We start from the raw sequence: 12,361 nt of genomic DNA, 5'->3' as shown, positions 1-12,361 counted from the left end.
CAACTTATTGTAAATCAATTACGTGGTTGAAAGTTTAATTTTATCATATTTTCTTATTTCTAATTTTATTATAGAAAAAACAAAATGTAATAAAAATACTTATTGTATACATTTTTTTTTATTTTCTTTTATATTTCAATTTAGCCTATTTATGATTTTTTTTTTCTAATTTCTCCTACTGCACAGCAAGCCCCAACTTACACATTATTTTTAATATTTTTTCATAACACATCACTTAATTGAATTTTTGTTATAAATATTATTATTAAATTTGCAAAAAGTACTGTTATATAAATTAAAACAAATAGAATTTTAAAATATTTTAATATTTTTTTTTTTACATTTTAAATTCTCAACAGAATTTTATTTATAACTCATATATGAATTGAAACAATTTAAATGAACTATTTGCTAATACTTAAATAATGAAATTTTTTTTATAAACATTATCATTAAATTTACAATAATTATTAATGTATAAATTAAACAAATAAAATTTTACAACATTTCAATTTTTTTTGACGTTTTAAATTCTTAATATAATTTTATGGAGAATTGATATATTAAGTAGAAAATCTAAAACTTAAATTTAAGAGAAAAAACATTTTAAATTTTCAATAAAATTTTATGCAAAATTTACACATTAAGTGAAAAAAATTTAAACGAACTATATACTAATACATAAGCAATAAAATTTTTCATAAACATTATTATTAAATCCGTAATTAATTATTAATATATAAATCAAGACAAAGAAAATTTTACAACATTTTAAATTGTTAATTGAATTATATGTAAAATTGAAATATTAAGTGAAAAAATTTAGATGAACTATGTCCTGATAGCTAAATAAACAAACATATAACAATGTATTTGTTTTATTTATCAAAAAGAAAGAAAACCCCAATTGAAATTAATCATTTTCCAATAACTAAAATAATCAAAACGGCGCCGTTTTAGACAGCCCTTCCCACAACGAAAACGACGCCGTTTTAAACCTCCCTAACCAAAACGGCGCCGTTTCACTACACAAAACCTTAAGTATAAAAGATCCTTAAACGACGTCCCCCCCCCCCCCCCTTCTCTCTCTCTCTCTCTCTCGAGTCTTCTTCCCCGCCCCCCTTCTCTCTGTCTCTCCGTTTCTCTCGCTCTCTCTCCTCTGGCCCCCCCTGCCGTTCTTCGAGAGTCTTCTTCCCCACCCCCCTTCTGTTCTCTCTCTGTCTCTGTTTCTTCTTCCCCGCCCCCCCTTCTTCTCCTCCTCTTACATTTTTTTTGCTTGTTTTTTCTTTTTTACCGCCGTGAGCCACCATCGTCGCGTTCGTCGTGCCTTGCCGGTGACAACCATTCTTCCCTCACGACCTCTCTGGCGTTTCCTTTGAAGAAAAGGGTAAATTTCTAAAATTTTATTTTTGAAGGAGTTTTTTTATTTTGTTCAAAGGGAGTTTATTTTTGGGTTTTTCGGTTGCATATTAAATCTGTTTTTTTTTTTTTTTTTGAATTTTTTTTGGTCATCCCCTTTCTTTTCTGTCGATGGGATCTTCATGTCAAGAGCAGTTTCAGGCTTATTTCACCCTCTCGTGTGTATTAACAAAGAAGACCCGAAAACTCTCGAATACTCCCCAAAGCTAGCATTATTATAATGCTGCATGTTTTTCATAAGCTAGACAATTTCAGAAATATATGAATGGAATTGGGACCCGTGACCATATTCCTAAAACCCCAATCCAAATTCCAAAAGAATAATGCCTCAACAAACTAGCTAGACATCATAAAACCATGTCACACTCGAGCATTTGCGAACCTAAACCACAAATTAAAAGGTGACCACCACTCATATCAACCTTTAATCTCAGGATTTGAAATTTTGTACCATCCCTCAAATGGGCACAAAGATAAATTGAAAATGAAACTGTTTGAACAACAGACCGACCGCACGATCTCGCCAGCAGTCTAACTCGATTTATTTTTTCCTACTTTTGAATTGTTTATTTTCGTTTCAAATAAAAATGAAAGTTGAAAACTTGAAGTAGCATTTTATACCGACTCATTATAACTTACCAAAATAAAATTAAAGTCGAAATAACAGTTTTGAGTTCCGTGCTCGATAAATCGATTTTTCCTTTTTATGTGCACAATCCAAGCTCAGGTCAGGTTGAATGAGTCAAGTTCGTCAAGATAGACTGTAATTAATAAAACTAAGTTTCTTCTGTACTATTGCAATTTGTCTATGCCCTCTATAAATGGTACGTGACCTTTCAACAAAAACAAGAAGTCTGTTAAATCGTACCGTAGAGAGAGAATTCCCAGAGTGATGTTAAACTCAAAAAAGCAATAACCCAAGGTTTTGAGTCTCGGGATCATTGGACATCCACAGCCCACCCTCCTTTGTCACGCGAATGTTTGTGTAGTTTGTACTTTGTACGAATAACACCTTCAAGGTTGTCAGACTTCTTTCCAGGAAAAACAGGTCCGTTATCAGCAGCAATGATACTTCCAAACCCAACGTTATATGTTTGGAAAAGAAAATGGAATTCGATTACGTTGGAAAGCGGAAGTTATAGTGGATACAACAATGAATTGCGAGGGAGAGATGTTTTGGAAAGAGGCAAAACGGAGACTCTATCAATTCATTACTAAACGGTAACCTCTATACAGTTTCTAAACGGTGCTTGTAGTCGTCGTTTCTTTTTCTTTCGAAGAGACAATTTCGAGGGGGCTGTTGGGCAGAGAGGTAGAGGAAAAACCTGGGGGGGTAAATGGGAGAGAAATAGGGAGAAGGGAGAGACGGAGAGAAAGAAGATTCAGGAGGGGAGAAACCGTCATGGGGGCAGGGAGGGGGGGAGTGGGGAGGGAAAAGGAAGGAAGGAAGAAGAGGAAGGAGAAACCGTAATAGGTATGTTCCTTGACACTCCCCATGTACTCCAGGGATGCATGCTTTGGGTTTTTCTCGGGGAAGTACATACACGTGGAATGTAAACTATTTCATACAAAGATTCTGTCGCATTGAGCTCCTATTTTATGTTGTTTTCTGGATAGAAGTATTTAGCGTGAGATCTTAGGAGTTCCGTATGTTTGATTATGAGAGTTTTTTAACGGAAATTATCAGGCATGATAGACTAGAAATAACTACGATCTGGTGTTGCACTGGGTATTCCTGCTCGGCGTAAATATATAGTTAACAAACAGACTGGCGTGTCAATGTGTTATGTGTTGTTAAGCCTTTTATTTTTCCTCCTCTCGACATGATTGATGACATACGCTCATGATTGGTGGAGAGACATCGTAGCAATGCATCCATTGTCATAAAATCATCAGATAATGCTATTATTAGTACTACTTCTAAGGCTTTGGGGAGAACTATAACATCTCGAAGCTGTAAAGTTTTCTGAGGTTATTTTGTAATTGTTGCTAAACTACATCTATATAATTTTTGCAGATCGCATATGCTGAAAGATGGAAATTGAGGAAGTAATGTCTGATCTTCTTGCCCTGAGACAATTATATGGACTCCTTCAGAATATTGGATACGGCTTTCGAAACAAAAGCTCAGAAAATGTAAGCACTCTAATTTTTGCTTACAAATTCGATCATGGATCCCCTGAGATCTTTCATAACATTATTCAGTCTTGGTAGAGGTATCTTTTCTGTATACGATACGAGCGGGGGAATGGGCCCGTTATTGCAGTTGTTTATACCAACTTAAGAAACATTTAATACTCTACTGGAATCCAATTTAATCATCATATGACCTTTTGTTGGAACAGTTGGATGAACATGCTCGGCTTTTACTAAAAAATCTGCTCGACAATGCTACAGAGAGGTTTTTTGAGACTCATTCAAAGGTACAGTTTCTTAGATTTACACTCGTGCTTCTTATATCTCAACATTAACGAAGTATTGAACTTGGATTCTAGAGTTCCAACGAAACTGCTTTGAATTGATTTGATAATTATTCTCTGTTTTAGATTCTCACACTGTATCGCATGGCAGATTATAGCGGCGCAATCAGGTGTCTCTAAAACTCCCTTCCCATTCGAGCCACCCAAGGCCGCGCGAAAGTCAAATTCTCCTGTTTTACCAGATAAGTTAAAAGCTTTCCCCAGCATCACTCGAAACTCCAGCGTAGATTCAAAATGCCAAACAGTTACTTCACAGAAAGATGAGCGGCTGCCCAAGAAGCCAACCTTTGAGGGCGCAGCTTCTGAGCTTTATAGCTCCAATAAACCCGAGTATAGAAAGAAACGATGCCGGAATTGTGGGCGTCGGAGAATGAAGCCGCGTAAAACAAGTCCAAACAAAGGCGTTAATCCTCTAGATGGTGAGCGACGCAATCAGTCAAGCCCTTTCGATGGTGACAACAGGCAAGCAAAAGGATCACCAGACGTAGAAGTGAAGAGTGTTGAGGCAGTCCCGAGGAGTAACGAAAATCCATTTGGGCAGCCGAAAACAGCCCATCAACTTCAAAGTTGTCACCGAAGCATGGTTAATAATAGCTCAAGCCATTTGGCGAGTGGGGAAATCGAAACAGGAGTTGAGGTGGCCAGTCAGACAGGGAAGATGCCAGACGAAGCCGGTGATTTTTCAGAGGATGTCACCAATGCAGTCAAACGTATCGAGTCCCGTATTTCAGCTTTGCAACAATATTGTTCTCAGGCTGTGGAATCTACCAAGACCTGTGCAGCTTGGGGGGGGATACCCAAGTCTGAAACCCCCCTAATGCTGTCGCTGTCAAAAGAAGGGTTGGCTACTAGGAGTGAGCTCAGTTATGGTGGCGAAAAAGTAGTACTGGGTCGGCAAGCGACTGGAGTCGGTAGGAAATACGATAACATTTTGAGCCCAGCACAGCAGCTTCGGCTGCTCAGACAAAATACGAAGCCCATTGAGTCACCTAGTCGGAGCGAGGATGCAACGAATCAGATTGGGGGTTATGTTCACGGGTTCGGGGTCCCTACGACTCTCAGCCGCGATGACTACTTATCCAAGATGCCTCCGTCTCTGGCGATGAGTCCGCCGACAATGAATCCAGACAAAGGAAGCACGACTTTGAGCCCAGCACAGCAGCTGCAGCTGCTCAGACAAAAGACGAAGCCCATTGAGTCACCGAGTCGGAGCGACGATTCAACTAGTCAGATTGGGGAGCTCAGTTATGGTGGCGAAAAAGTAGTACTGGGTCGGCAAGCGACTGGAGTCGGTAGGAAATACAATACGATTTTGAGCCCAGCACAGCAGCTTCGGCTGCTCAGACAAAATACGAAGCCCATTGAGTCACCTAGTCGGAGCGACGATGCAACGAGTCAGATTGGGGATTATGTTCATGGGTTCGGGGTCCCTACGACTCTCAGCAGCGATGACTACTTTCCCAAGATGCCACCGTCTCTGGCGATGAGTCCGCCGACAATGAATGCAGACAGAGGAAGCACGACTTGGAGCCCAGCACAGCAGCTGCAGCTGCTCAGACAAAAGACGAAGCCCATTGAGTCACCAAGTCGGAGCGACGATTCAACTAGTCAGATTGGGGATTATGTTCAAGGGTTCGAGGTCCCTACGACTCACGGCCGCGATGACTACTTTCCCAAAAGGCCTCCTTCTCCGTTGATGAGTCCGATGACCATGAAAGCAGACAGACCCAGACCGACGAAGGCACTTCAGCGAGTAGAATCCACGGGTTCTTCTGTCGGGCGTGTTGGTCAAACACAGAGGCCGAGTAGTGGGCGTCAAATCAGAGAGAAGCAGCTTCCTCATCGAATGGCGATCAAACCAACTCTGCTGGATCACGAGTCTAGCGAAACAAAACAAGCGTACAGACACAGAAGAAGAGGGACCCACCACAAGATGACTCACGAGGGCCCACATAGAGAGATTTCGCCACCGTGGGATGAAGAATCGCACGACTCCTCGGCCTCGTACCTTTCCTCTTCTTCCTCTTCTGGCCCGTTGCCCAGTCAGATCCGCTCCTCCGACCTTTCCTCCTCTCCCTCTTATAGTTCACTGCCCAGTCAGATGCGGGCCCACCATCGTATTGGTTTAACGTCAGCAAGAATGACAAGTGGAAGCAGATCTGAGGAGAGTAGCTCTGAGTTGGAGGAGAGTGATAGTGAGAGTGAGAGTGGCATTAGCGTTCCGCGGACCCACTCTAAAGATGCGGATCCACCTCGAAGAATAGGTCCCAGTAGAACATACAGATCGGACCGTAGAAGGAATTCGGGTAATGCGATGGGACGATTCAGGAGATTCAAAAACAAGTTGGGGCTAATTTTTCACCACCACCACCACCACCACCACCATCATCACCATCAAGATGATAGTGGTCATTCCCAAGCGGACCGCCACAATCAATCTCTATGGAAGTCTTCGCAGAAGATGTTTCAACGGTCAAACCTACATGATGTCCGCCACGATCCAATGGTTCAGAAGGTGAAAAGAACAAAGGTGCATAATGTCCCGAGCAAGCACCAAGTTGGACATTTTCATGCGCTGGTGGAAGGGCTGCTGAGGCATGTTCAGCATTCGAAGAGATCAAAGCCGCCACGAGGTGGGATGGTAGGGTTAGGGGACAATATTGGCACACGTGGTGGTAAGAATGGGGTGAAGAAGTTACGATGGTGGAAGATGTTTAGGCGCCACGGTGGAGTGAAGATTCCGAAAAGACGGCGCGTAAGAGGAGTAGGGTATTTGAAGAAGAAGAAAAAACCGCTGCTTAAAATGAGTTAAAAACTTAATTCAATTATTTGTATTCTTCAAATCTTAAAAACCTGCATTTCAATCCCCTTACAAAAATCAAACTGTGTATTGACTCACTGCTGCTACTTGCTAGAAACAGAAGAAGTTAATACTAGTCTAGAAATAACCCTCAAACCAGTTAAAAATAGATACAAAATATTGAGGCTAATGTGTTCCAACTGCTCAAATGTCAGCAGGCAACTATTTCATTACCTGAGATGTATGCACGCAAACACCACTTCCCTCACAGTTATGAAAGCATTAACAAAATAAAAGAAAATAAAAGGTTGGAGATTATCCCAGATCGGATAGGAAGTAGGGGAGATTCAACTCAAGCTTATTTAAACTTGTAACCCTTACCAAAATCCCATCAACTTGAAGAGTTCATCAGAATGAGTCCAGACCTCTACAGATATTTTCGTGCAAGGCCACGAACTTTCGTGTCAAAGTGTGATGACGTAATGCGAGAACCGGGCAAATACAGGGGATTTAGAAGAATCTGCATATTGCCACAAGCCATATTAGCTGAAATAAACATTCTGTTTCTATAAGGGAGCAATGTCAGGATAAGATTGCTGAATAAGATGCACCTATAGATGCGTTCTTTTAAAGAAAGCAAAGATGATGGGTTTGATTGCACATCTATTTCCGCTCCTTGGCCTTAAAATTGTTTTGTTCGAATGTACAGCTAAATGATGGCTACCTATCAGGAACTAATCTATTTACTTGTATTAAAAAAACTAATCTATAAAACTTATTGGGCATGCCTATTGGCAGATATAATTCTGATTGCCAGAATTCCAACATTACTAACCATAAATATTGTTAGAGAATACTGCAATGGCAGTGTCAACAATCTCGTACAACATGACGAATCGAGAAGTTAACCAACCTAGAAATCCTTTGATTGCCATTGATCAGTCTATATTCATCATGAAGCATGCATGAGGCATAAAACTACCTGAACTCATGCTTTCATTTTCATGAAAGACTAGTGGTTCACTGCTGATTTTGGGTAATGATATACCTACAACTTTTTTTTTATTAACTATTAAACAATCAATTTATAATCAAAGAATGTAATTGTACTATTTTTATTACAAATAATTTCAATTACCTTCTATTTTAAATGAATTTGTAAAAGAGCTGTAAATATCATTTTCTGCAAATATTATGGACTATATTGCGGAAGGTGCAATAGGAACTAACCAAGTATTGTTGGAAGTTCATGTCCTACCATTCTAAGGCTTCAGGATAAAGAAGTTAGATTTGTAAGAACACATCAGTATAACCTCTAAGAGGACAAGAGTAACTGCTCGGCCAAATCATCATCATTTATAAAGAGAGCCAGTGTACAAAAGAGAACAGACAACATACTAAAAGAACTAGTATGAGAGGGAAATAGTAATGGAAAGTTGAAAGCCACAATTTACCTTTATATAAAGCTCATGAACCTCTTGGAAAAAGCTCTTAATTCCATCATCATTACGAGAGTCATGAAGCAGCATAAATCGCGTATGTAAGTTTGGTCAAAGAAAACATCATATTTTCCCCAGTACATCTGAGAAAACAACAATAAAAAATAAAAGCCCTTGCACTCTCAAACTCCATAGCAAGCTGAAACAATACCACAGTGACAAGTGACAACAGCCATGGAATGGGCCTTAGTGACAATAAAGAAATGGGTATCATTACTATTCCACACAAATGTGCTTTTCTGTGTGGTACAACTATACCACTTGGGCCATGTCATTGTCAGTTTTTAATAACCTTTCTTACACTATGGGAAAAAGGGCTTAACAATTGTATGAGGAGAAAAATATCCAGATTCATCACATACAACAGACCACCAAGCAATTACCCGCATCAACAAAAGAAGATTCAACAGAGATGGCCTAATCAACTTGGAAAACTCCTCTAATGGAATGCTTTGATAACAATGATTTTAGCCATCAAAGATAACACAATATAAACAATGATGGTGACTACTGTACCAATGCAAAATTCCAGTCTTAATTATATAGAAAAAAAATTTGAATTAAACTTTCTCCGATGACAAAGATAGAAAAAAGCAAAAGAAATTTTATGCCATTTATAAATCAATCCCAATGTAGAGAGGATATGACCAGCAGTAACATATACTGAAACCACCAAATCATTAAATCTGTCGATTGCTTTCAAAAACCTGCATCAAGAATGCAAGGAAGTATATTTTTATAAGGTACAGTGATTCAGTGAAGATAAAAATAATTGCAACAAAAGCACAATGGGGAAAAGCATAGGTGTTATTCTAGACACATTGACATATAGATTATCTTGAGGAACATAACTCACATGGCACTTGTAGTCCATGCAAGGTCCTGAACAATATCCAAAGCTGCATGTAATATGAACTGATGCAGCTGAGCAGCATCTTCTCTCTATTACAAGGAAATACTTCGTCAACAACATATACGTGTAAAGGTTGTGACGTACCTACATCTAATAATTTTACAGGGGGTAAAAAGAATCATAATGATTGCCTAATGCAGCTACGCAGGGAACAAGATGAAACCATGTGATGAATCCGAATGAACGCTTTCTGACCTATCATGATATTGACCATAAAATTGCTTTCAGCATTGAAATCTTTTCCCTTTTCATGGGTATCAGAGATGGGATGCTCCAGAAATCTAGATTCCAAATTTAGGTGAATATTAATCAAAGTTCAACACAGAATGGGAAATGCTTTTTGTAAGGCACTAGTTAGCTTTGATTCTTTGAATATATGCATTGCTTCAGTAGCCCTTACATTACTACAGGAAATTCATAGTAAGGATAGACACTTAAATATATATACACGTATATTATCAGAGAGCGGGAGAGAGGAGGAGGAGGAGAAGAAGAAGAAGGCGCGGAGGACTTTCAGTTTGAAATATAAAAGAAAACTAGATACAAAGATGAATTAAAAATGTCATACTTTTGTAGCTGATCCGACTTCGGCTTCATATATAGGGATATCATTCCTGCTCACAATGATAAAACAAGCCGTGGTTGCCATTCGTACCTGAAAATATCAATAGAACAATCAAAATTTTATGAGCAAGAAATCAGTATGTTTGTGTCGGAAATTTCAATGGGGGCAGAAGATAACATCGTCTAAACCACGAGTTGAAAGAATATTCGCGATAAATTCAGTAAAGTTGCAGCTTGATGAATTATACCCAACACAAAGAACTCAGCGTGGCATCATGCTAACCAGTGAAACTGATAGTATATAACCATGAAGAGGGAGATAAACGAAGAAAACAAAATGATGCAGACAAATGGCCTACATCAATCATCCCACAAACTAGAAACTTTCTTGTGAATTACATCGAAAAAATTTCCATTAACTCCGAATCATTCTCCCAAAAACGCATGCAACTTGTACCAAATCCATGGAGCACGGGCGGAGCAATCACAAGTGTCCCCAAATCCCAAATATCATCTCCAAACATCGGCCCTTTCTATCTTTCAAGCAAGGATCTGATAATACAGTAGAAATAAAAGAGAGGGTACCTGATTCGAAGGCAGGTTCTGCTGAATGAATTGAACAATATCAGCCAATTCCTCAACTTCGAAGATGAGAATAGCGAGCGAAAGCTTGGCTATGGCACATCTGGTTTTCTTTTTATTTTTTATTTTTCTTGTAAATTATTTTTGTCGGGTGGGCTTTGGTTGGTCTCGACACGGAGGCCCATTGAGAAACAGTTTAATGGTTGGTTAAAAGGCCCATTTTGTTCGTGTTTGGTTATAAAATGGAATAATTAGACTTCGTTTGGTTGTAAGATTTAGTTGAGATTAATTTAGTTGTCTAATTTTAAATTAACTCTAACATTTAAACATCTAATTTTTAAATTATTAAACTCATTTCAACTCAAAACCTGCTTACACGTAGTTACTATAATATTTTTCAACTCAATACATCTTTATACATAGACCCACAAATTTTTTCAATTTCCTCCAAATGTAGTTTTAGTTAACAAGAAAAACAATTAAAACTTTTAATTAATACTGACTAAAGCCCTTATGGTAAAAAGCTTTGAGATTCTACTGTATTTCCAGACCCTCATAGAGCAAGATTTGGTTGATATGAGATGATATAATTTCAAGGTCTCTATATGATCATGATCATCATGGCCGTAGTACGTAGACCACAATGTTGATCAGAATTATGACTATCATGAAAAAATTTCTATTCTTTTGTAAACTTCAGTAATATCTCTTTATGGGAAAAAGACTTTCTCATTTATGTGGGTATCAATAAATATTATGGGACTCACTTGATTATAATCTGCCTAACTGTTTCTCAGTTGAGGGGAGCTTAATCCCTATTTATGAACCAAAACATTTCTATTATATATTTTTCATTTAAAGGAAACCAGGCTAAACATATATATATATATATAGTGACTTATATTTAGTGAACAATGCCACAAGCTGCATGGGTCGGGTACTGATCCATCTCTGTTTTTTATCCCTAAAAAAGTATCCTCTCTATACTCTTTCTTTGAATCTTTTATCTGTCATGATATGATGCCTTTTTACTTTATCAGTAGAGGTATATACATATAAAAGTCATATATATATATATATGCATTATCGATCACCCCTTTAATGACAAGGTTGAATTTGTGTATATGCTCCCTGCCCTTTTTGCAAGAAACTTTCTCAAGTGGAGCTCACTTCCCACGCTAAGATTGTGAGCGATGGCTTAAAAATTATACGGCCTGCAGATCGAAGTCTGACTTTTGACGGAAGAATATAAATGCACAAGTGATTTCTATTTTTATTCAATAGTTCTACGATTACAAGCAGGGTGCAGTTGGCTGACATGGCGTCAGGCCACGTCAGATATTTTGTTTTAAAAAAAAAGGGGCAAAAATACAGAATGTGTTTCAGTTTTCATATTTCCCACTCTGTTCTTACAGCCATCGATGTGAGAGGTTCCCATCGAAGCAACTCCAACTCACGGCATCACTGCGTGGGCCGTTCGTTGGTGTGGGTGTAAAAACGAAGTGGGTCGGGTGTTGGTTGGTGTGAGTCAAGGCTGTGAATCGGGTTAGGTCAGTGTGGTGGGCTCGGTTTGGGTTAGCGTTGTTGCCACTGTTTGGGCCAGGTACGTGGGCCAAGATATCGGGTCATCCATCTTGTGGGTCAGGTCCGTGGGTGGGTCAGCTCCGTGGGTCATTTGCGTGGAGCATTTGCGTGAGTTTAATCCGTAAGCTCCCAAGTCATTCTTCAATCTGCAATAATAGTTACATTTGCTCAAATAAATACCGGTTATTGACAAACAATAAAGCATATATTGATTTACTTAACAATATAAAAATTTTGCATTGCATTCAATTAGATATGAAGAAATTTGTTGGCTAAAAATATTAATTTTGAGGTTAAATATTGTGGTTTAATTATTGTGGGTTAGTTGTTGTTAAATATATGTTTCTAGTTGGATGAACAGAGGATGGCATGCATGTAGTTGGTTTAGTAACCCCTACTGCCTTGGTTGTTCATGAAGATGGCATGTTTCTATCGATTTACTTAACAATAAAAAAATTTTGCAAGAAAATATAGTTAAATATGTAGAAATATTTTGGTTGAAAATATTAATTTTCTAGTT

The 12,361-nt window shown here is 38.4% G+C and overlaps 2 protein-coding genes across 10 annotated transcripts; one reads left to right on the top strand and one right to left on the bottom strand.

The window, feature by feature from the left end:
* The first annotated feature begins 1,163 nt into the window (after window positions 1–1,163).
* On the top strand, window positions 1,164–6,889 carry LOC122303319. Of its 9 annotated transcripts, none has more exons than XM_043115063.1 (5): window positions 1,164–1,387; window positions 3,437–3,555; window positions 3,765–3,842; window positions 3,991–5,130; window positions 5,512–6,889. In XM_043115063.1, exons 2-5 carry the CDS (start codon window positions 3,454–3,456, stop codon window positions 6,709–6,711), a joined length of 2,520 nt encoding a protein of 839 aa, XP_042970997.1. In that variant the 5' UTR covers window positions 1,164–1,387; window positions 3,437–3,453; the 3' UTR covers window positions 6,712–6,889. The 9 variants fall into 9 exon arrangements, with proteins under 9 accessions (XP_042970997.1, XP_042970998.1, XP_042970999.1 ...); XM_043115064.1 differs by having other exon boundaries at window positions 1,165–1,387; window positions 3,991–4,763; window positions 5,145–6,889; XM_043115065.1 differs by having other exon boundaries at window positions 1,165–1,387; window positions 3,991–4,768; window positions 5,150–6,889.
* On the bottom strand, window positions 6,704–10,398 carry LOC122303320 (trafficking protein particle complex subunit 2-like). The gene is made up of 6 exons (XM_043115066.1): window positions 10,261–10,398; window positions 9,680–9,766; window positions 9,055–9,140; window positions 8,844–8,905; window positions 8,154–8,239; window positions 6,704–7,219 (listed from the first exon to the last, which is right to left on the bottom strand). Exons 2-6 carry the CDS (start codon window positions 9,758–9,760, stop codon window positions 7,127–7,129), a joined length of 408 nt encoding a protein of 135 aa, XP_042971000.1. The 5' UTR covers window positions 9,761–9,766; window positions 10,261–10,398; the 3' UTR covers window positions 6,704–7,126.
* Between the last annotated feature and the right edge of the window lie 1,963 nt (window positions 10,399–12,361).

This window comes from Carya illinoinensis, chromosome 3 (genome assembly GCF_018687715.1).
Source record: "Carya illinoinensis cultivar Pawnee chromosome 3, C.illinoinensisPawnee_v1, whole genome shotgun sequence".
Classification (NCBI taxonomy): Eukaryota; Viridiplantae; Streptophyta; class Magnoliopsida; order Fagales; family Juglandaceae; genus Carya; species Carya illinoinensis.
This window is presented reverse-complemented; position numbering and strand designations above follow the sequence as displayed.

What these genes read in the sequence shown, in the direction of transcription:
- LOC122303319 (XM_043115056.1), top strand. Translation starts at nt 3,454, where the DNA reads ATGGAAATTGAGGAAGTAATGTCTGATCTTCTTGCCCTGAGACAATTA. An exon ending in GAAACAAAAGCTCAGAAAAT is followed by an intron (nt 3,556 to 3,764) that starts GTAAGCACTCTA and finishes TTGTTGGAACAG; the next exon opens with TTGGATGAACATGCTCGGCT. An exon ending in TTTTTGAGACTCATTCAAAG is followed by an intron (nt 3,843 to 3,990) that starts GTACAGTTTCTT and finishes ATCGCATGGCAG; the next exon opens with ATTATAGCGGCGCAATCAGG.
- LOC122303320 (XM_043115066.1), bottom strand. Translation starts at nt 9,760, where the DNA reads ATGGCAACCACGGCTTGTTTTATCATTGTGAGCAGGAATGATATCCCT. An exon ending in AAGTCGGATCAGCTACAAAA is followed by an intron (nt 9,141 to 9,679) that starts GTATGACATTTT and finishes TCCTTGTAATAG; the next exon opens with AGAGAAGATGCTGCTCAGCT. An exon ending in AGTATATGTTACTGCTGGTC is followed by an intron (nt 8,240 to 8,843) that starts ATATCCTCTCTA and finishes GACCAAACTTAC; the next exon opens with ATACGCGATTTATGCTGCTT.